Source organism: Saccostrea cucullata, unplaced genomic scaffold, assembly GCF_032062105.1.
Source record: "Saccostrea cucullata isolate Sc308-1 unplaced genomic scaffold, CSIRO_AGI_Scuc_v1 ctg460, whole genome shotgun sequence".
NCBI lineage: Eukaryota > Metazoa > Mollusca > Bivalvia > Ostreida > Ostreidae > Saccostrea > Saccostrea cuccullata.
Window position 1 is genome coordinate 102540 of NW_026931468.1, and position 21220 is coordinate 123759.

Here is a 21220-nt window from a genome sequence, read left to right on the forward strand (position 1 = left end):
TCTAAAAATAAAAAGTTTAATACTGAACAATACACTTGATAGACATGTACATGTTTTACCAAGATAAAGTGACAATTTTTACAAAATAGCATGCTTTTACAGATCACACATTTTAATAGCTCTGAATTATTCAGAAGTTGTCATACTTGATTACAAAGCTGCAATATTTCAGTTAGTTAACTTATGTAAGCCAATGTGGCCTGCACTTTTGTAAAAGATTTGTTTAATAAGGTTCATGTTGCAGTTAGAATTGCAGTAAAACACTGCTCATAGGCACTGTGCATGCTCCGTACTCCTATGGTTTATAGCTATCCTTCATCTTTTCCAGACGCATTTTCTACTTGAATCAGTAAGGGCTATACTTCAAAAGGAAGTCCTGTTTAAAATTAAGAGATGACACATTAATTCAAAGAATTTTTATTTTTAGAAAATCTGTACATAAAATACCTAAACTTAACATCTGTTAATCAAGATCAGTTTGAGATCAGAAACAGTTACCTTGTCATGTTGATTGCCCACAAATCCCTTCAGGAAATGCACATATCTGGCAGCAAATTCAAAAACGGTAGCTTTGTCTGTTTTATCGGACATACCAGGTACCAGCTTTCTTAACACATCACAGGCATCTTTGATTCTAGCTCTGAAAATAGTAACAGATAGTGTTGCACATTGCTTTTTGAGATCTTTGTGCAAATATATGCTTTAAACAAACATTTCAAACTTATTGATCAGACATGCATGACTTTTTCTTCGAAATTTATGCACAAGCACTCTATGGATGAAGTATGGTCAATACAGGGTTCCCCATAGCAGGGCCTTTATCCATCATTATTTCATGTATGTGAAATCACTTTTAAAAATTTTGTCAAATACAAATATTGTCATATATTATTCATTTCTTCAATATAATTGTGATCAAAATGCAAGTTTGGAAAAAAATGTGTCATCAAGGGTTACCTTCTCCTCCTCTCCTTCATATTGTGTTGTTCTCGCCCATCTTCTCCCACACAGCTACTGAACAAAGAGATGTCGTAGAACTTGTTATTGTTCTTGTCCAGTGTGGAACTCAACAGAGAGGAGGATCCGGATCCCTCAGAGGTGGAGGAGACATCGGTAGCGGAGGATTTATCCATGGGGGGATCATCAGAGGAGGGGCTCTCTTGTGTCTCCTCACCACTGCTGTTCAGGGTGCAGTTTTTGGTCTAACAATGAAAGGATTTTTTTTTTATTTTGCACACAAATTGATTGAAATCTTTGATAAAAGACAAACTAAGTCTTTATTTTTTTTTCTTTTAAATAAGAATTACCATGTGACAATTTACAAAACATGATCTAGCTTGCATCTTGGGTAACTTGAGGTTTTCTTTTAAAAATCCTTGCCAGCATTTTTAAAATCTATCATCTTTTTTTTTTCCTTATTAAAGCCCTATGACCTGTGATAATAATCGAAGAACTTTGAATTAAAGTTGTTTCTTATTTAAATGATTGATAAAACTTTAAGTTCAACTTTCATGATAGGAGATGAGTACATCCAATACCTTTGGTGTTGTAAAAATGCTTTTGTCTTTTTGGGTAGGAGGAATGGGTGTGGCAGTCACTTGGGGGAGGGGCTGGAAGAGCTGGGGGGAGCCATCTTCAGTGGCTGTCATGTACAGTAGCTGGCCAGTCTTGGGGTGTGGAGTGTAAACATAGCGGCCTTGAGAGGTCACTGCAGCATGGTGGTGATTCTCAGCGGTCTCCTGAACATTACAGAACAAACTTGTTTAAAATTTGTCATTACCTTATCCTTTTTAAAAAAGATGTACATTACTTTTTTAAATAAGTGAATTTACTTTCTCTATGTCTGTTCATTATATCCACATAGGGATGTAACAGTTGTCCCTTAAAGACCAGGGAATATCAAATGAATAGATAGAGTTTGGTTGCCTTCAAATAATTACTTTGCAACCACCACCTAAATAACTGGCCGCAACCAGATAATAATCGGCGGCACCCAAATAAATAGATGTTTTGTTTAAAAAATATTAAGTGGCTTAATTATTAACCCTATTTCCACTCAGTAGAGAGGTTCAGCAAGCTCACTTGTACGTGTACATGTACGTGTAAACTACAAGTTAGAATTACACGTACACGTTAACATTTTTTTCTTGTTTAGCAAAGTATAACCTGTACTTGTACTTGTACGTTTTTAAATGTAATAGTGGTTTACAATTTAAAATCATCCAAAAAGCAATGATTATAATACGTATATCACCATTTTTATTACCATTTTACATAAATATATGCATGTACTTATGAGAAAAAGATTGTACAGATTTCTTATATTTTTAATCGGTCAAAGCCTGTTTCGAAAATCTAGATGTTGTGATTTTAACTCCCTATAAATTAATATTTTTCAATTACTCACGTACAATTCTTTTATTAGTTATTTGCATTAAATATTCAGGTTTTAGAAAAACGCACACTTTTTGAAAAATAAGCAGTAGTTTAAGAATTATAAGCTACAAGTTTGGATTTACGTGCTTTGCAATCTACACGTAATCTGCGTAAAAAGATACGTGTAGAAATTCGTCATTAGCAAAAGTGAATAATATGCTACACGTACACGTAGGTTTGCTAAACCTCTCTATTAATAATAAAAGTTAATTATTTAATTACATATTACCATATTTTCATTTCTAATCAGCACTAGATTTCTCTCCCTTCCTGGATTGTTCTCTGGGGTGGAGTGTACATGGATGACCGGTTGATGGAATCCAGACACTGCTTGTGGAACAGCAAACCCACTGTTTATCAAGCTCCCATTTAAACTGTCATTTAGTCCCTGAGGCTCCCCAACATTGTAATTTGAATCCTGGGAAATAAAACTGAAAAAAAGCCAGTCTTAAATCAGTGCTAAAGTAGATTTGGACTGATTGCAAGGAGAGTTTTAATTTTTTAATTAGTCTTAAATGTTTTGAAAAATTAATAAAATTTATTCATTAATTAATTGAAAAGGTCTTTATAAGCGAGACAAAATTTTTCAAGGAATAGTTTTTGTTTTACATGTACAAATCCTTAATAATTATACAAATATATGCAAACATAATTTCTGAGAGCAGGCCATCATTGGAAACCCACCATTGGTCTCGCTTCTCCTATACCTTTCTTACCTGGTAAGGGAATATATTGAGACAGACAGTGGGTCTCTGATGATGCAAGCAGACAGACTAATGTAATTACGGGAAAATAAAATTCTCGCAAATAAAAAGATTTACAGAACATATCCTTATTTGTTGTAGGTTGTTAAAGCCTGAAATACAACTTTTGTATAATTTATGCACAAATGAAAAGATCTTCAACTGCAATGGTCTCTCTTCATTTTGAATAAATTAATTTATTTCAGTACTGTATGGCAGGTGCTAGTACATAAAATCAGAAAAAAAATCTTGTAAATATAGAAATCAGTACATAGTCTAACCAACACTTTCAAACTGATACATACCTGTCATGGTCTGAAAAACATCTACCACTGCTGTCCAAGCCTGCGGGCACAATGTTCATGGCATTACATAGGTACTGCTGCTGCAATGCCACCTGTCTTGTGAGATGTTCCAAGATGTTCTCCTCTCCAAATGAGGTGTCTGCATTTGCCATACACGAGTCCTCCGTGTAGGACGGATTTGTTCTCAGTCGTTCTATGTCCATCTCGGCACCATGAAACATTTCTTGATTATCTTCCCCACTGGCACTGACAATCATATAGTATGAGTTGGGTACCTCGCTTAAATTGTCATTATTATGACCACTTTGAACAAACATTTCATTTTCATTGTCATCAGCTATAGTACTCAAACACTTATTTAGGACCAACTGCTGCAACTTTGGAACTTCACCTTTATTTACAAGATTTGCGTCATGATGCTTACTGGATTCTATTAGATTTGCCAAATATTGCACTTGTTCCGGGGAGACGCCTTCCAAGTTGATTTCTTGAACTGAATATGACATGTTTTTGTCAAGTTATAAATCTTTAGAACGGTTGCACAGAAAGAATATTGCCAGGGTCTCGAACTCCCAAGTCCAAGAAATGTACGGGTCTTTCCTCGAGATGTCTTCGTCGGTTGAAAAGATGCTGGAGGTAAAATAAAATCGTGATGAAATGGAAATGATTGTGTCTGATGGATACAAACCATCAAAGCTCATGAACCAATTTTTATTTTTTAAAATGCCGACATCGACAATTTTAATAAAACTATGTCTGTAGAGATTTAATTACCTCCAGTTCATCTTTATATGCAGCCCTGATATTAATTTTTGAAAAGTATACATAGGCTTACCAAAAATCAAAAGATTTACCTTGTTTTCAAAATTCGAGCACCTGTCAATTTCTTATCCGGGAAGAGCCATGACTTTTCAGAGCGAGCTCACAGGCGTTAGAAACTATTCGAAATATATGACGTCAGAGCTAACGTCATCAGAATGGTAGGCTTTGCAAATCGGACCTGTTGCGATGCTCAATAAATTATATATACTTATAAATATTGACTAACTTTAAATAAATAAGTACCTAAAATCATCTAATTTAGTCTGGGTAAGTTCATTTCCCGACCCCCATTTCTATTTTGGTCCGAATACAGGCGCGGATCTAGAAATTTTTCAAAGGGGGGAGGGGTTGAAGAGGAAAAGAGTTACTATAACTCTAATTATATGATTAACACGTACTTTAAAAAACTCAGTATTATAGGATACAGCGAGGAGTATGGTTTTTAAAAGTGGAGGTTGATCAGCTTGGGAAAAAATATACTTGTACTTGGATTACCTGAGAATTTTTGAAAAAGAAAAAAATAAATTTCGAACCCAAAATTCCTATTTTGTAAAGGGGATTGGGTTTCTCTTTGTTTTCATAACCGAATTTCTTTTTATATTACAGCTTTAGCCTTTCGCTGAACATTTTTTATAGTAAAAACACAACAAAAATTTGGGAATATCTTCTTTGCAAATCCAAAAACACAAATCAGACACTGGAATAGTTATAAGACCAGCTTAAAAAATATTTAGACCTATTTTACATCTCTCGACTGACTGAAAGTGGTCTTACTCAAACGATAATTTTTTAAAATACATGTATATTTTTATTTCCACTCTATGCAACTTTCCAATCCTGTCAGCAAAATGCAGAAATTTGTATAAATGCCACATAGAGCTCTATCGACTCGACTCGACTGAGTCGAGTCGAGAGAGGGCAAACTTCAATTTTATTTTAAGCTGAAGATGGCCCGAGAACAAGATTTTTTCACGAAATGTGAAGAAAACAATCAGTTTTCAAGCTGAAAAGCCAACTGAATAAAAACACAAATTGTGAAAAGTTTTTAGAACATTTGGGATCAAGTACAATGAAAGAGAAAGCATCCCTTGTCGACCGATGATACACGTGTAGCAAAAATAGGCTTTTGACGTTTGGGCGAGTTAAGTTTTATTTTTTTGCTTGTCAAGAAATTTCTGGGTTAGTTTTTTTTTTTTTGGACTGGGGTGGACCCCCTGGAAAAAATTTCTGGATCCGCGCCTGCTGATTTGTAAAGAAAAATTCAGTCGGTTGATCCTATCCATATTTGAACTTATTAGTATAATCTGTAGTGGTTGGGATTCCTTGTCATTAAATTCACTTTTTAGAAAAAAATATCCAAATCTAAAATCTATAGGTATTTATAAATTTAGATCATGACCTTGCAATTTACGATTTTGTTTCACGTATATTACCATACAAACAAGATGTGTTTGTGAAACACTGATGCCCCGTATGGCAACATAGCGAAGGTAAGGCTTTCTCAAATGCATTTCTCAAATATGTTGGTACCTAAAGTAAGGCCTTTTCACAAGAAATACAAATGTGAAATATAAACCCTAGCACCATCTGTTCAAAGGTTATGACCAAGCTTAGCGTTTTTAAAGGTAAAACAAACCCCGGGGTCAAGGACAAATGTTCAAGGTTGTTGGTTTTTAAAGAAAGGCCTTGTCTCAAAGATAACACATGGGAAGTATGAAAGCACTGGTTCAAAAGTTGGTGGTACCCAAAGAAAGGTCTTGTTACAAGGAATACACATGTGAAATATGAAAGTATTATATCTCCACTAAATCAAAAGTTATGGGCAAGGTTAAAGTTTTTGCGGACAAAAAGACAAACAGACAGAGACAGACAGACGGACGGACACGACAAAAAGTATATATTCCCTAAACTTCGTTTACGGGGGCATAAAAAGTGTTACATTCTTAAACCCGGAAATGAATCTGGTGTAACATTCCGTCTCAGTATAGATTGCCAATGTCAAAAATTAAAATATTGATGACTCAATTTTCGAGCAGGAAAGGGTCTTCACTGAGCACTAATGACATTATTTTCCTGCTTTTATTTCATTTGACAGATTGCCAGTTTATGAAACAATTTAGGAGTCTGATGATTCCCAGTCTTTCATTAAGCAATAAAATTCCTAAAGTAGGTCACTGTGACCTATTTTCTTATCGACATTTAATCTATAATGCATCAATTTACAAAAAATTATAATTCTTAGTCTAAAGTAGGTCACTGTGACCTATTTTCTTATTGATATGTAACCTATAATGCATCAATTAACAAGTTTCAAAAGTTACAAAAAACCTTCAAATTTGCAATAACTTATTTTTATGCCCCCGTAAACGAAGTTTCGGGGGTATATAGTTTTTGTTGTGTCCCTCCGTCTGTCTGTCTCTCTGTTTGTCCACAAAAACTTTAACCTTGCCCATAACTTTTGATTTAGTGGAGGTATGACTTTCATATTTCACATGTGTATTTCTTGAGACAAGACCTTTCTTTGGGTACCACCGAATTTGACCTTTTGACCTTGACCTTGGAGTTTGACCCACTTTTACACAAAAATTTCAAACTTTTAATTTGGTTATATCTTTTGAACAGTAGATACCAGGACGTTTATACTTCACATATATATTTTTTGTGGAAAGACCTTTTGTTGGATACCAACAAACTCGACCTTTGACCTTGACGATTTACCTACTTATGAAAAAACTTTAATCTTGGCTATAACTTTTAAATGGTAAGGGATAGGACTTTCATACTTCATATATGTAATCCTTGTGAAAAGACCCTTCATTGGATACCAAGAACTTTTACTCTTTGATCTTGACCTTGGAGTTTGATCTACTTTTAAAAAGCAAACCCAAACTATAACTTTTAAAGGGTTAGGATTAGTGCTTTCATACTTTACATATTTAGTCCTTGTAACTAGCCCTTTCATTTGATAGCATGACCTTTGACCCCATGATCTTGTATTTTGACCAACTTTTTAGAATTTTTAACCTTGGCCATAACTTCTGAATGGTTAGGGCAAGGGCTTCCATACTAATCATATGTACTCTTTGTGGCAAGTCCTTTCATTGGATACCAATGACCTTGACCTTTTGACCTTAACTTTGGAGATTTCTGTATTAATAAAAAAAACTTTAACCTTGGCCTACTTTTTAAATTTACAATTGTATTTCCAGTGAGAATACCTAATTTTGGTACGAATATATTAAATTTGCATTTAAGAAAAGTTTAATCTTCGCTATGTTGCCATACGGGGGCATCAGCGTTTCACAAACACATCTTGTTTTAAGGTTTTTTCTTCTCACTTACAATACAAAAGGATAGAATTATAAACTTATTATAAATTATATAAGGTAGTGATCTACCTACTTAGTCTCTTATTATCTGACATATTAGATAAATGCTTTTAAAATTTAACAGCAGGTCATGATGACCACCTTTTTAGTTGACCCACACACAAGATGTATTATGCAATAGCTGTCAAAGTCTGTTGCTTCTAAGCATTTATAATCCAAAATATTTAAATAGAGCAACAATATTCAGAATAAGTCAGAATGATCTAATGTTTGGTTGACACACTCCAAAGATCCATAATGCATCAACTGACAACTTTTGGTAATTCTTAGCTAGAAGTATCACAGATATTTTGATGTAGCCATATTACAAAAGTAGATCATTGTGAACTACCTTTTAATTGATATATCTGCATCTAATACAATTAAGTGAACATACAAAATTAAAAAAAAAGTTTATCATTGTACCCCACTTTTCCACATTGTGCACAAATTGCCAGAGTACACTGGGGATGAAAGGACCTTAATCCTCATCTAAATCTCATTTAACATCTTTGAATTCTGGGCTGTCATCTCATCCCTTTATTTAGTTTTCTTTAAGCAGAGAAACAATTTGTCTCACAATGACAATATTTCCTTTAAAAAACATTTCATCAAGTTATCAGACGGGTAAAATAAGGGGTTTGAAAAGACTGCTCCTTGTAATCTAGGAACACTGAACTCATGAACTTTACACTAAAGTGGATGTTGATGACATTACTTAAAATCACTTAGCAAAACCTTTATCCACCACAACATTTCCAACAAAAGAAGTGAAACAATATCTTTGTTTTTATTTTTTAATATATTAAGCACAATATGTGCTAATTCAAGTCATTAATATATACATATCATCAAGCTAAACCTCACACTCTTTTCCGAGATAAAATCTTTAACAAAAAAATTCTTCATTTCAAACAATTCTCTGAAATGATTTTTTTTGCTACAGTTCATTAAAATTTTTCTTGAAAATTGTCAAATAAAAATTAGACAAATACAAAGAATTTTTTTAATGAGTCAATCAGTTCATTAATATGGTTTTTTTCATAACTCAGTCACTGAGCACATTTTTAATGGCAGTAAGCAAGGGCACAACAGTAGAAGTTCCGCATTGTCTCTTACAGCATACTCAATCATTCAGGCACACTAAACACTCAGACAAACTAAACATGTATCTTATACATGTTTAATGTCTAGTCTACCAGTCTCTCTCTTTCATTCTGAAAATAGAGAAAATAGTCACTGAATGTAGGAGAAAAAAATATATCTAACATTTACAGTCAAACCTCATTACCTCAAACTCAATGGGACAGATTTTGAAAGATCAGGGATATCAAGGATAAGCTTCTTAAAGAATTAATGGGGGATCTCGAAATCACTTTGACATACCCATGGATTTGAGTTATTAGTGTCTAAGATACTGAATTTTCAAGTAGTGTGAGATAAAAAGCAAAGCAAATCAAATACAGGTAAACTACGTTAACTCGACATAGGCGGGATAATCGGAAAATGTCGAGATATCCGAGGTGTCGAGATACCAGAGTTGAGACTCGACTTCCTTAATTTACTTCTTAATAAAATATATGTGTAACTACGTACATGTCTTCAATAGACTGTAGCTCGTTTGTTTCAGCTATATATCTCTCTATATTTATTAGAAAATCTGAGAAATTATTCACAAATGTAAATAATGAAATGCTTCCCTTTTTTATGGTAATAGTCTATAATTTTACTAATAAAGGTTTTCCATCCAGCATATTCCGTGTGCAACTTGCATTGTCAGAACAGGATACGAAATGCGCTCTATAAACTCCGAACCATAACGGTATAAAGTCAACTTCCGTGATATAAAAGTTATTTCATGTCACTTCATTTTTATTTCGTCATCATTCATCATTTATTTTCATTTCATTTTCAAATCAAAATTTAAAAGGATTTGCGTATTAAAACAAACGCAATGATGTTACACATGACTGAATATTATAAACGGCTGATAGTCGAACGCATGATGTAGATTGGATTGTTTCCTGTTGAATGCATTTTTACAACAATTTCCAGTTAAACTGAATTTAATGTGTATATTATTCATTGTAATTCAGCTACTTTTTTTTTTACAAAATGTTAAAGTTATGTTAGATTTCAACATAAATAAACGGTTGTACATTTACGCAGAATCGAGCAGATTTATCATGATATTACCAAAGCTGAAATTTAAAAATTAATGTCTCAGAAACACCGAGGGGGCTTGGGATTCCTCTACAAACACATTTCTACAGAAGCCGTATGTAGTCTAAACATGGGTGTGAAAGGTGTGAATTTCTGATGATGTCGAGATACACGGAGTCGTCCATGCGTGACGAGCGACCAGTTGACAAACAATTAGGCTAAGTAGAGCAGAAACTTGCCCCCATGTCGACATATACCAGGTACATTTTGCTCTTGGGACTGTGAATTTACGTCGAGATAAGCGAGGTAGTTGACATTACCGAGGTCAACATATCAGAATTTTTGCAATCATTTTTGTAAATAATGCCGGGACCGCAGACGGACATCGACATATCCCAGGTTGTCGACATATTCGATGACGAGATACCGAAGTTTACCTGTATGATTTTTTTTACTGGTAAAAAATAAACCCATAAGCAATGAAAGTATACATAACAAAAATTCTATTTTAAAAAGTCTGAATCATTCTGTTATAAATGGCCTTGATTTGAACTTTAACACATATACTGAACATGTGCTAATTGCTACTGCAACAACAACTTATTTATAGATGATAACACTGTAAGAAACTATGCAGTTACTATAATGCCATACCAGCTATACTCCTGTTTCCACTCCTCCAGCTTCTGTCTGATCGCCTGCTCACGCTCCTCTCGGTGCCGCTCCTCTATTTCCACCTCTTTCTTCACTTTCTGCCACTTTTGGACCAAATTAGACACGTTCTTCTTTTTGAGGTGCAAACCTGAGCCACTCATGGACTGCAAGAAGATTTGCATTGCATTATTTTTTTATCAATCTTTTTACATTTTTACATTTTACCCTTAATGACTTACATGACACAGGACAGTGCACATTTTTTTTTTCAATGTTCAACATTTCTTTGAAAGAAAAATTAATATATAATTTTTCAAATGTTCAAAGGTAAATTTCCAAATCATTACATTTGCATTTTCAACATGCAGTTCTCACAAAGACGTATACCTTATCTTTCTTTTTCTTCTTTTTCTCACTAGAGATCCCACTACTGCTGGGTAACTCAGGTTGTGCTGAAGTAACCTCCCCTGACACACTCTCAGGGACCGGCTCTGTAACAGACACTACTTCTGATGGCCCTGGTTCCTCTCGGGAAAACACCTGAGGAGGTCGAGCAATCACAACAGGTTCCTGCGAGACAGCGGGCTGAGCATCACTCCTCTCTGATGTATACGAGGATTCCACTGGAATCATGCCAACATCTGATGGGTACATACTGCTTGCCACACTGGAGTGTACCATAGGATTCCCATCTATGCTAGAATATGGCAAGGAATGGGAGCTAACTGCCATGGAGATACTTGCATCATAAGCCTCCATGGGGACATCACAGGCTTCCTCTGCTGGTGGGGGTGGTGGAGGGGGTGGGGCAGTCAGCAACAGATCAGATAGGTCAGTGCCTGGGGGCGGGGGTTCCCCCTTCATGATGGAGGCAGCAGCCACACTGCTAGAGTAGTTATAACTCTGGGACACTTGGGCCACACCTATGGAGGACACTACAAAGGAAAAAATGATAATGAATGTAAAGACAAAGAATAACATAATTTGTGATAATGAACCAAAGATTATCTCTAAAGTTTAAAATACCTGGTGTAGGATGTCCAAACTTTGATTTTCCCTGAAAGATAAAACAGTATATCCGGTTACCAAAAGAATACATACATGTATCTTATTATTGCACTAGCAACTCCAATCAAAATTACCGATGAAGATGAATTGTAAACATGACAGTACTACCATGAAGATTTCATCCATGACAGACGTAATGGATGTGGTATCAGGCAGGCCTGCCTCACTGGTGGGCTGGTTGGTAGAGCTGACAGGTTCCCCCTCATTACCCTGACTGATCTCCGGGGATTCCAACGACTGATCCTCAATATCCATGCTGTCAGAATTATCTACCACTGGCTTGTCACCATTTTTAGAATCTAGAAAACTCTCCGTTTCTTGAGAATTTTCTGTCATCTGATTGCCAGGTGTTTTTGATTTGATCTCTGTGTCAATGGTGGAACTGGAAGCTACTTCTCCATTGCGATACCCAACGTCTGATGCTCGACTTGCTTCATCATCCAGATCTTTAGGTGGACTGAAATTCAATAACAGCATTGCAAATCACTTCTTGTTCACAAGAACTTTAATATCACCTAAAAATTCTCGACTGTCTGCTAATGAAAATTTTATCCTTGACTATATATTTTCTTGATAAAGGTTTTTACCATATTACAATAAACGGAATTTGTAAAATTTTTGTTTTGCTAATAAATACCAAATACGGTAACAATTTCACAAATATAAAGTGCAGGTTTGGAAATGTACTTTCAAATTCATTGATAATTTTGTTATTACAAATCAGTGTTCGAGATACTGGAGTACAACTGTACTCAGATGATTATAATGGCTGACCTGTAGGATGAGGAGTGTTGCCTCCCTTTGTCTGTGCTGTCCTCCGTTTCTTCTTCCTCTTCCTCCTCCTCGTCGGGGTAATCCCACTGTGTCCTATTGGACTTCTTGTTCATGTAGAAGTACCGCCTGTAAGCTCTGTGAAGGGAGATCACCCAGCACAGAAAAAGGGACATAAATCAGTATCTGTCATTTATTGAGAGTTTGTGACAGCTTCTCTTCCTTACACTCACACTTTGTGTACCTTTCATACAAACCACTCGGCATTCAGGAATCGTGTGACTTATTTTCAAATTTTCTTTTTTCATTGCTGTTCAGAACTGGACAATGTTCCGAATAAAATATGATTTTTGCAATAAGAAAAAGAGGAGAGCAAGTTTCCATATTCAAAATTTGGAATTTTTTTGTTAAAATATATTAGCACTTTGACCAATAATATGTCAAATTTGTTTGAATACACAATCAGTCAAAAATAGTCTTTCAATTTCATTTTTTTTTTTTAAACAGAAATTATATGATAAACAGAAACTTATTTTTGACCATGATTCTTATATAATCTTGTAAACATTGATTTTGAGAATGAAATAAGTAAGTGTCATTTACATATCAAATTATTTTAATTAGACATGATTGGTCTTCTTCCATTTTCAAGGGAAGAACAACAACTTGATTTTTAAGCATATCAAACATCATTACACATACAAAGGAAAACATATATTGCATCTGAACCCACATTCATCAAAAAGCACATTTTATTCCAATTATCAAAACTGATAATGGAGAATGTAGCGTGAATTAACCAGAAGTCTTTGATGAGACTGTAGCCCTACTGGTTTATGAAAAGAAAAGGAAAAATTGAATCTTGAAACAACTATAAATTTTAAAAAATTATCATTGGTTTATTCTTTTTCTTGGCAAGATTTATTGAAATCAGATCAAAACTGTAAGGGGATTAGCCGTTTGAAAATACTATTTTTAGTAATGATGGCAACACTGTCCATCAAAATCAAAAACTGTTACATGTATATAGAATTATGTATCTTAGTATAGTCTACTATATGCCAATTCATACCGTAGATCTGGAAATTTTTGCTGTAGATAATTTTTTTAGTAAATTTGCATGTTCATTGCATTCGCAAAAATATTTTTCTTTAAAATTAATCAACTATAATAAAATGTATAAAAAGCAGTCTCATTCGCAAAATTTTGAAATGTAAATATTAATCAACAGCTACGGTATTTGACCCAGATACGCAAAATAAAATTGACGTAAAAATTTCCAGACTTATGGTATTGAAATCAGATTTTGTTCATCAAAATCAAACATCAATACTCAGAATTATACATCTTAGTGCAGTCTACTTGTGTGCTAAGTTATATTGAAATCAAACCAAAACTGTAGGAGGAGTAGCGTTTTGAAAAATTGATTACAAATAGACGGAAGGATGACAGACACCTTATTATCGCATTAGCTCTCGTCGAGCTAAAAACTGTCAGTTCAGATTTCTTAAATGCATTCTATTTTTTGCATTCCAATCATTTTTGTTGAAAAATAATTAATCACAAGAGTCAATACATTTCAATAACAATTTTTAAACAGAAAACAGTATTAGAACTGTTACTAAGTATTGTGTAATACCAATTGGTCTACATCTGGTATTAATTACTTGGTATTAAAACCATAATTTTAGATTCATCCCAAAATAATTATTTGGTATTAATACCACAATTTTTAGATGAAACTAAAAGAATTTGTCAAAGATATTTATTTTGAAGTCTTGACATCACTTCAAGAAATGTGTAAAATCTGTCTGTCAGCTTAATATCTGTACAAGGACTGCAATCCAATGACATTGTTCAAATAGCCATATATCTTTATCACAATGCCCAATCATTGGCATTGTCAGTATCACACGGATGATTCACATCCATTCTCTCTAAGGAGCTTGTGGACTCAAAACTGTGGCTTTCCAAAATTAGAATCCATTCCAATCATTGTTTCTAGAGTTATCACATGAGCATAATTTCTTTAATCTCATTGCCCAGAGCCATGACCTTGACCTTAAGTTGTGACCTTGAGTTAAGATTTTGATATATCTTTAGGCAATGGCCAACAAACATGGAAAAGGGTAAAATTCTTTTGATCAAAAGTTCAGGAATCAAGGTCCCAAACATGATTCTGTAAAGACAGAGAAAGCCAAGCCAAAACTAATGTCTCCTCCAGTAGGGAAGACACTAAATGACTCAAAATAGATAAATGACACAGAAAATTAATATTGACGTAATATTAAATCAAATAAATCAAAGTACTGGGTAATACTGAATCGAAGAAAGATATGGTGCAAGCTTATTTTAATGCATTTCAAAAAAAGAAATTAAATATTTGTATAATATAGAAAATTAAAATTCAAGAAAAAAGCATTTGAAATGTAACAAATAGACTTTAATACATTTCATTTCAAGCTGATGCTTTCTAATTTAAAAAAAGAAATTAAAAATTTATCTTTTTTTTTATTACCGGGGTATCCTTATTGCATAAAATGATTTTCTTATGGTAGATATAGCTCAATGACCACTTTAATCGATGATCATTTATCACAGTTATTGGATATAATTCAAAATTAATGATACATGTATAGGGGGGAAATTTAGCCAAATTATCTATGCAAGAAATTGAACATTATTTATTAAAATAAAAGACATCTTCCTGAAAAGGAAGCTTTGATTAATAGCTGAAAAATAAATAGCATTTAATATAACTGCACATTTAAAGACTTTATTAAAATAAACAAACTATGTAAACTTACATGTATATGGGTAAATATCTTGGGTTATTCATTTTAATCATATCAAGCTCAAGATAGAATTCAAAATAACATATGTAAGAATTCCAACACCTTTGATTAGCTCCAAAAACAATGAATTTATACCCATAGATAAAACCCCTATACATTAGTGAAAAATGTTCATCTTTATTGATTTATTCATAAATTTATGCATAAACATGTCTATTTTTGCTGAAGATAAAAATGAAATTTTATGCAACTCACAAGAAATATTCTTTGTCCTTACTCACCACAATACAACCAGAGGAAGTCCTGTTGACCCCAGTTTCCATGACAACCAATGTGACCTCTCAGAACTGGGACATCTTTCTCTATCTTCTTTATCACCAACTTTTCAGACAATTACTATGAGAATGGCCATATTTCCTACCCTTCACAGTCAACCATGATGTGTCTACTTGTCATACGTCAAATGTCAAAGATGGTCATGATTTCAAGCATGGACCAAAGTCTGTTCACTTCACAATACAGATTGGGCTTCATTTTTCTCTCGATTTTGGGGTATTTTTAGAAAGTCCTCACGTGGACAAGCATGAGATCATAAATGTCCAGATGAGTCCACTGATCAAATGTAAGGGGGGAACAGCTTGCAGGCAGACAGGTCCACGCTGGGGGGTACGAATAGTGCTACAAGATAAACGTACCTGTCCCAGTGGCATGACCATCCAGGTGGCGCTGCACTCTGCTCGTACTGCTGTAGCTGACGGTTGGCCTCCTCCAGCTTTATCAGGAAGTACTCAGTGGACAATCCACCAGACTGCCAGTCCTGTTGTCTTGTCTAAAGTGATAATTTAAAAAAATATTTTATCTTTTATCATAATGGGTACATATATATGTACATCAAAGCACAGTTATAAAATAGTTTGTAAACAATAACATTAACCATATTTTGTACTATTGGTATCTATCTAAAATATCCATATCTAGAGTTTAAAGTTCTAAAACTTTCAAACCAGAATTGTCTTTGCACATCAGGAAGACAAATTCCAAAATTTCCATTAGGAAATGAGTTAAACAAGACAAATTTAAAACAAATTAACAATGTCTTAGAATTTACCTCCAATTCTACCAATAAAATCTGCAGTTTGGAGAGTCCCTTCTTTGTGACCTCTAAGAATTCCAGTTTACTGAGTGCTAGTTCTACCAACTCGGAGGCCTGCATCTGGAAAAACAATGGCATTAAATCTAATTAACTTCAGTGAAATACTTAAAATAGTATAGAAACATGTAAAAGAGACTTATATAGATTTTGACATGAAACAATATCATCTCATGCAGTTCAGCACAAAAAAAATGACATATACATGTACCTTGAGATTGGCTAACTGTACAGCAGTCAGATGACTCTCCCCAAAGTTGACCCCCTCTGTCTTCACATCCGGTGGTGGGGGCTCAGACTTCTTTATGATTGGTGGTGGGGGAGGGGAGACAACTTCCTTCTTTGCCGAGTCCCCTATCTCTTTTTTGATTTCTGCCTTTTCCTCTGATCTTTCTTCAGATCCTGCCTTTTTGGTTGATTCCTTATCTTTCTTCTCATTTTCTGTCTTTTCTTCTTTCTCTTCATCTCTCTGCTTATCTTTCTTTCTATCCTTCTTCTTTTCATCTTTCTCTCTATCCCTGTCTTTATCTTTATGCTGCAACAACAGTCAATAATGAACAAATGAAATACTGTAAACCAACTATTATTCGCATCATCTTTTATTTGCTATTTGCAGTTTGAAATCAATGTGCAACAATTAATTTTCACGACTGATGAAACATTTCTCTTCAAATACTTGGCAAAATGATTGATTCATGGTGATTAATATTTGTGAATGAAGATAGATCATGGAACTCGTGGATATTTCTCACACACGAATAATAGTTGGTTTACAATACATCTTTCATTATTAATATCTATGCAAACCACAGCAAAATAAACAATCACAATTTCTTTATACTGTAAATCACTTTTTATTCGCGAGAACTTTATTTTCGCATAATTACGCGAGACGGTATGCTCGCGAAAATTTAATTCTCGCGTATAAAAGGATTTCTTAAGATTATATAGAGCAATGACCACAATTCGTGAAAATTTTGTCTCGCTAATAAAGAGTCAATGACTATCTCGCGAAAATAAGGTGTCACGAAAATTAAGTGATCTACAGTAGTTTATAGAATGTGCTCACACCAAGGAATTTTAGATTACAAGTGAGCACACATAAACATAAGTTTTCCTACCCTTTTCTTTTCATCTCTCCTTCTGTCATCATTTTTGTCTTTCTTCCTGTGTTCATCCCTTTTCTTATCATCCCTCTTTCTATCTCTATCCCTATCATCCTTCTTGTGCTTCTTATGCTCATCTCTCCTGTGTCGTGAATCTCTGTCATAATCTTTATCTGTACTATTCCTTCCTTGACCTGTACAACACCAATACAATGTACTCTAATCTCATTTAACTGTACATAATATTTTTCCACCTAAATATTCACAATTCACATCAAAAGGTAAACAAATAATACCCTCTACTTTTACTTTTCTATTCACAAAATTTCATTTATCACAGCACAAGATGTACAAATTATAGTTTCACTTTCTAGGAGAACACAAAAACTTACTGTCTCGTTCATCCCTGCGACTTCTTCTCCCGTGTTCATACTCCATGACTTTGGTTCTTTTACTGTCCCAGTCCCCGTGCAGTGAAGGGTCCTCTGGGGTGGGTCTCTTCCTGGGGGGACCCACCCTCCTCTCTAGCTCCCTGGCCATCATCTCCTCGATCGCCGCTTTCCTCCTTGCCTCCACCTCCTGTTTTTGCTGTACCTGTTCTCGCATGGCATCCACCAGGGACCTGGTTTTAGGGAGACTGGATTTCTCTTTCTCTGCTTTGGCTTCTGAAGATCTTCTCCTCCTTGACTTGTGCTCTTTGTGTGACTACAATATATATGTCATATAAAGTGGTGATAAAAACAGATGATACTGCACAAAGTGTATCCATAACAGCCCCTAAGATCAATGATTCAATTAAGAGTTGTAAGATATACATACATGTATGTTCTCATAATAAAATTTAGCATACAAACCTTTTTCTTTTCCAAAGCCAACTCAAGAGCTTTGTCAATATCATCAATGTCAAGGTCATCTGCGTCTTGGTCCTTACTACGTTTGGAAGACTTCTTTGTGTCCTCATCACTGTCAGAATCTTCACTGCTGTCTGTGCTGCTCTCAGCACTGCTTCCTCCATGATAGGCCACCAGCTGAAGAGTCTTAGATTTGCTGTTGGTACTGTCTGGAAGGATGGAGGCCGTGGATTCTTGTTTGTTCTTTAGTATCCCTGATTGAGCCTCCGTCGTCTCGGGAAAGACCTCTGAACTTGAGGAGACTGACTCCCCTGTTATGCTGCTCTGGGTTTCTGTTAAGGCAGTGGTTGTAGCACCAGTTGATAGGCTTTCCGTTACCAGTGTTTTAGGGGCAGGAAGTGCTGGGCTTTAAAACAAATGGTTCAATATAAATCATAGAAACTATAGGGACTGATGATAAAATCAAGATTTTCTTGTAACCAGTTCACCAGTTTTAAATTGCCATCCCTATTTACTTTGTATTTAACACATGCTGTAATAAAATTCAATAAAAATCATTAAATTCAAAGTGTGGGGCAAAAATTAAAATCGCAAAAAATAAATATAATTTATTCCTCAAAAAAGGCATTAAAAAAGATAATTCTGGAAAGTTTGCTTAAGGTTTAAACGAGTTATCTTCCCTATCCCAATATTACCTGGTCATCGTCCTTAATTCAACAGAAAGTAAACAACTTTCTAATCAATCAATTTTAAAAAATCTTGTTCCTTTTACTCTTCTTGTCAACAAAGATATCATCTTTAATAGTAGTGAAAAGTACAGGTACCATAAAATTTAAAAATTCCATGGTAGTGCACTCTTACTTGGATCATTCACCATGTGTCAAACCGTAATTATTTCCACAGTTTGGGCAAAACATGATATCAATATGCAAGTATTAGCAAACAGATACCAAAAAACCCAAAATCCTACTCCACCCAAATCAAACTCACCCCTCTGTTTCTTTGGCAGTTGTCTTAGGTGGAGGTTTGACCTTGCCCTCTTTCTGAAGTTTGGCCACCTTTTCCTCATAATCTTTGTACTGGAGAAGGTATCGCGTGTAGTCAGGAGGAATTTCCCAGGTCACCTCGTTAGTGACTGTGTTCCAGTAATAGTGGAAGCTTGTATTCTCGTCCAATGTCTGCTGCCACACTGTGGTAGGCTCTGATATAGAGGGAGAAAACTAATACTGTTACAAAAGCAAGTAGAAATTCTTAGACTTGTTATGATGTTATAGAATTTAACATTTTGAATTGTCCTAATATCATCCTAGGTATAAAATCCACATATTTAATCAAAAAGGAACGTGAAGTTTCATTAAAGTAACCCTGGAACATAAACATTCCATCAAATTAAAATGTTTAATCCTCTGAAATAAATTTGAACATTCTGACAACTTCTTTCTCTTTCTCAAGGATACAGGAGACATTACACCTACTTCTTATTAGAAATTTTTACGATAAAAGCAAAATATACAAAATATACTGTAACACCTGAAACTAGAAAACTAATACGTACCTTCAGGCCACTCAGTTTCCTCGGTAACAGTTTTGACAACCTCTTTCTTCTCCTTTGGTCTAACAAACTCAGACTCCCCCTTAACAAACATGCTCTTATAGGCATTCTTTGATTTCTTTGGGACTGGAGTGTCAGGTTCCTGAACTTCTTCTGCCAGAGACTTACTGGCATTCAGGGCAAAGGTCGGGGGAGGTATGACCACACCCCCTCCATTCTGGAAGCTGGGTCTAGCATCGGGATCTTCTTCTATCTCAGGTTCTATGGACTGGATTTCCTGTAATTATCAATGTTATTACTTTACAACACTTTTCATCAACGCACTCAAAAATCTAATATGCAGCAATGAACCGTTTTCAACACATTGATATTCATCTTGAAGGAAAAGTGTTGCTTTGTGAACTCATAAAAATAAAATACTTCGGAGATAGAAACATTGTATTGATACTAACTACGAAATACATGTAAAATTACTCAACAACTTACAGCAAGAAAGTCTGCAACCTTGCCATCAATATCAGGTGTAGCTTTGTGAACTTATAGCAAAATATTATTGAAAATGTTTTACATAAATTCTTAAAGATCAACAAACTTTCAAGTACCCTATATTTCAATGTTTTCATTTTTTTTTTGTGGAATGTTAACTATTACATTGTGTTGATAAAATTAAAATACTAACTTGTTCAGTTTCCATGTCAGATCCACTGTTACTAAAATGTAAAATATACTTTTTAGTCAACAACTTATCAGACATAACTTTCAATTTTATCAGTTGTTCTAATATTTTTTTATATAAATTGTTTTGCGACCTTGCCATCAATATGGCAGAAGAGTGAGATTATCATTTGAGGGCAAATTTGGTTATATGAATCAAATTTGATGTCCCAGTATAATTTTAATATAACCTATTTATGTAAATGTAGCTTTAGACAAAACTGATGCTGCATAGGCCAGCATCAAAATTTTCTTCACATCATATCTTAAGTAATACTGTAAACGTGGTTATATTGACGAGTTGAAAAATTTAATCACATCAAGAGTTAGTCTTAAGAAACAAAATTTAATTTTTTAAGTTTTATTTACAGAAAAAAATATGATCAATGAAGATATAATTTAAATCAGGTCTACGACAGGTTGATATACATGAACATGCAGTATATGGTCCTTGTACTCATCATTATTTTAATTTCAGTTTCCAAATCGGCAGATAATAACTCGTGTTTGTCAAAAGCTGTTGTAATAGCCAACGCTACCACTGTGGGCCATATTTTCTTCTAATTTTACCACGTGTAACCTGCATTATCATGCACATTAGTTTTTATCAACATTTTGGTTTTAAAAAATGATCCAAATATATTTTGAAGATTAGTACACATATGTTTTTCTGAAATCTTGGGTGCACTTGCACTCATCGTAATAGCATATAGGAAAGTCAT

At 34.5% G+C, this 21220-nt stretch overlaps 2 protein-coding genes across 2 annotated transcripts; both read right to left on the bottom strand.

The window, feature by feature from the left end:
• LOC134232678 (uncharacterized) lies at positions 1 to 4454 on the bottom strand. Its single transcript, XM_062714665.1, has 7 exons — positions 4339 to 4454; positions 3485 to 4114; positions 2666 to 2867; positions 1539 to 1739; positions 958 to 1202; positions 499 to 640; positions 1 to 376 (listed from the first exon to the last, which is right to left on the bottom strand). The coding sequence occupies exons 2-7, from the start codon at positions 3988 to 3990 to the stop codon at positions 347 to 349; spliced, it is 1326 nt and encodes a 441-aa protein (XP_062570649.1). The 5' UTR covers positions 3991 to 4114; positions 4339 to 4454; the 3' UTR covers positions 1 to 346.
• Positions 4455 to 8457: 4003 nt separating this feature from the next.
• LOC134232673 (formin-binding protein 4-like) lies at positions 8458 to 20478 on the bottom strand. Its single transcript, XM_062714658.1, has 16 exons — positions 20460 to 20478; positions 20271 to 20320; positions 19788 to 20061; positions 19223 to 19433; positions 18236 to 18638; positions 17774 to 18086; positions 17397 to 17575; positions 16487 to 16810; positions 16234 to 16338; positions 15821 to 15954; positions 12334 to 12468; positions 11668 to 12016; positions 11518 to 11548; positions 10879 to 11426; positions 10492 to 10655; positions 8458 to 8891 (listed from the first exon to the last, which is right to left on the bottom strand). Coding segments are annotated over exons 1-16 (3240 nt in total). The 3' UTR covers positions 8458 to 8890.
• Positions 20479 to 21220: the final 742 nt, after the last annotated feature.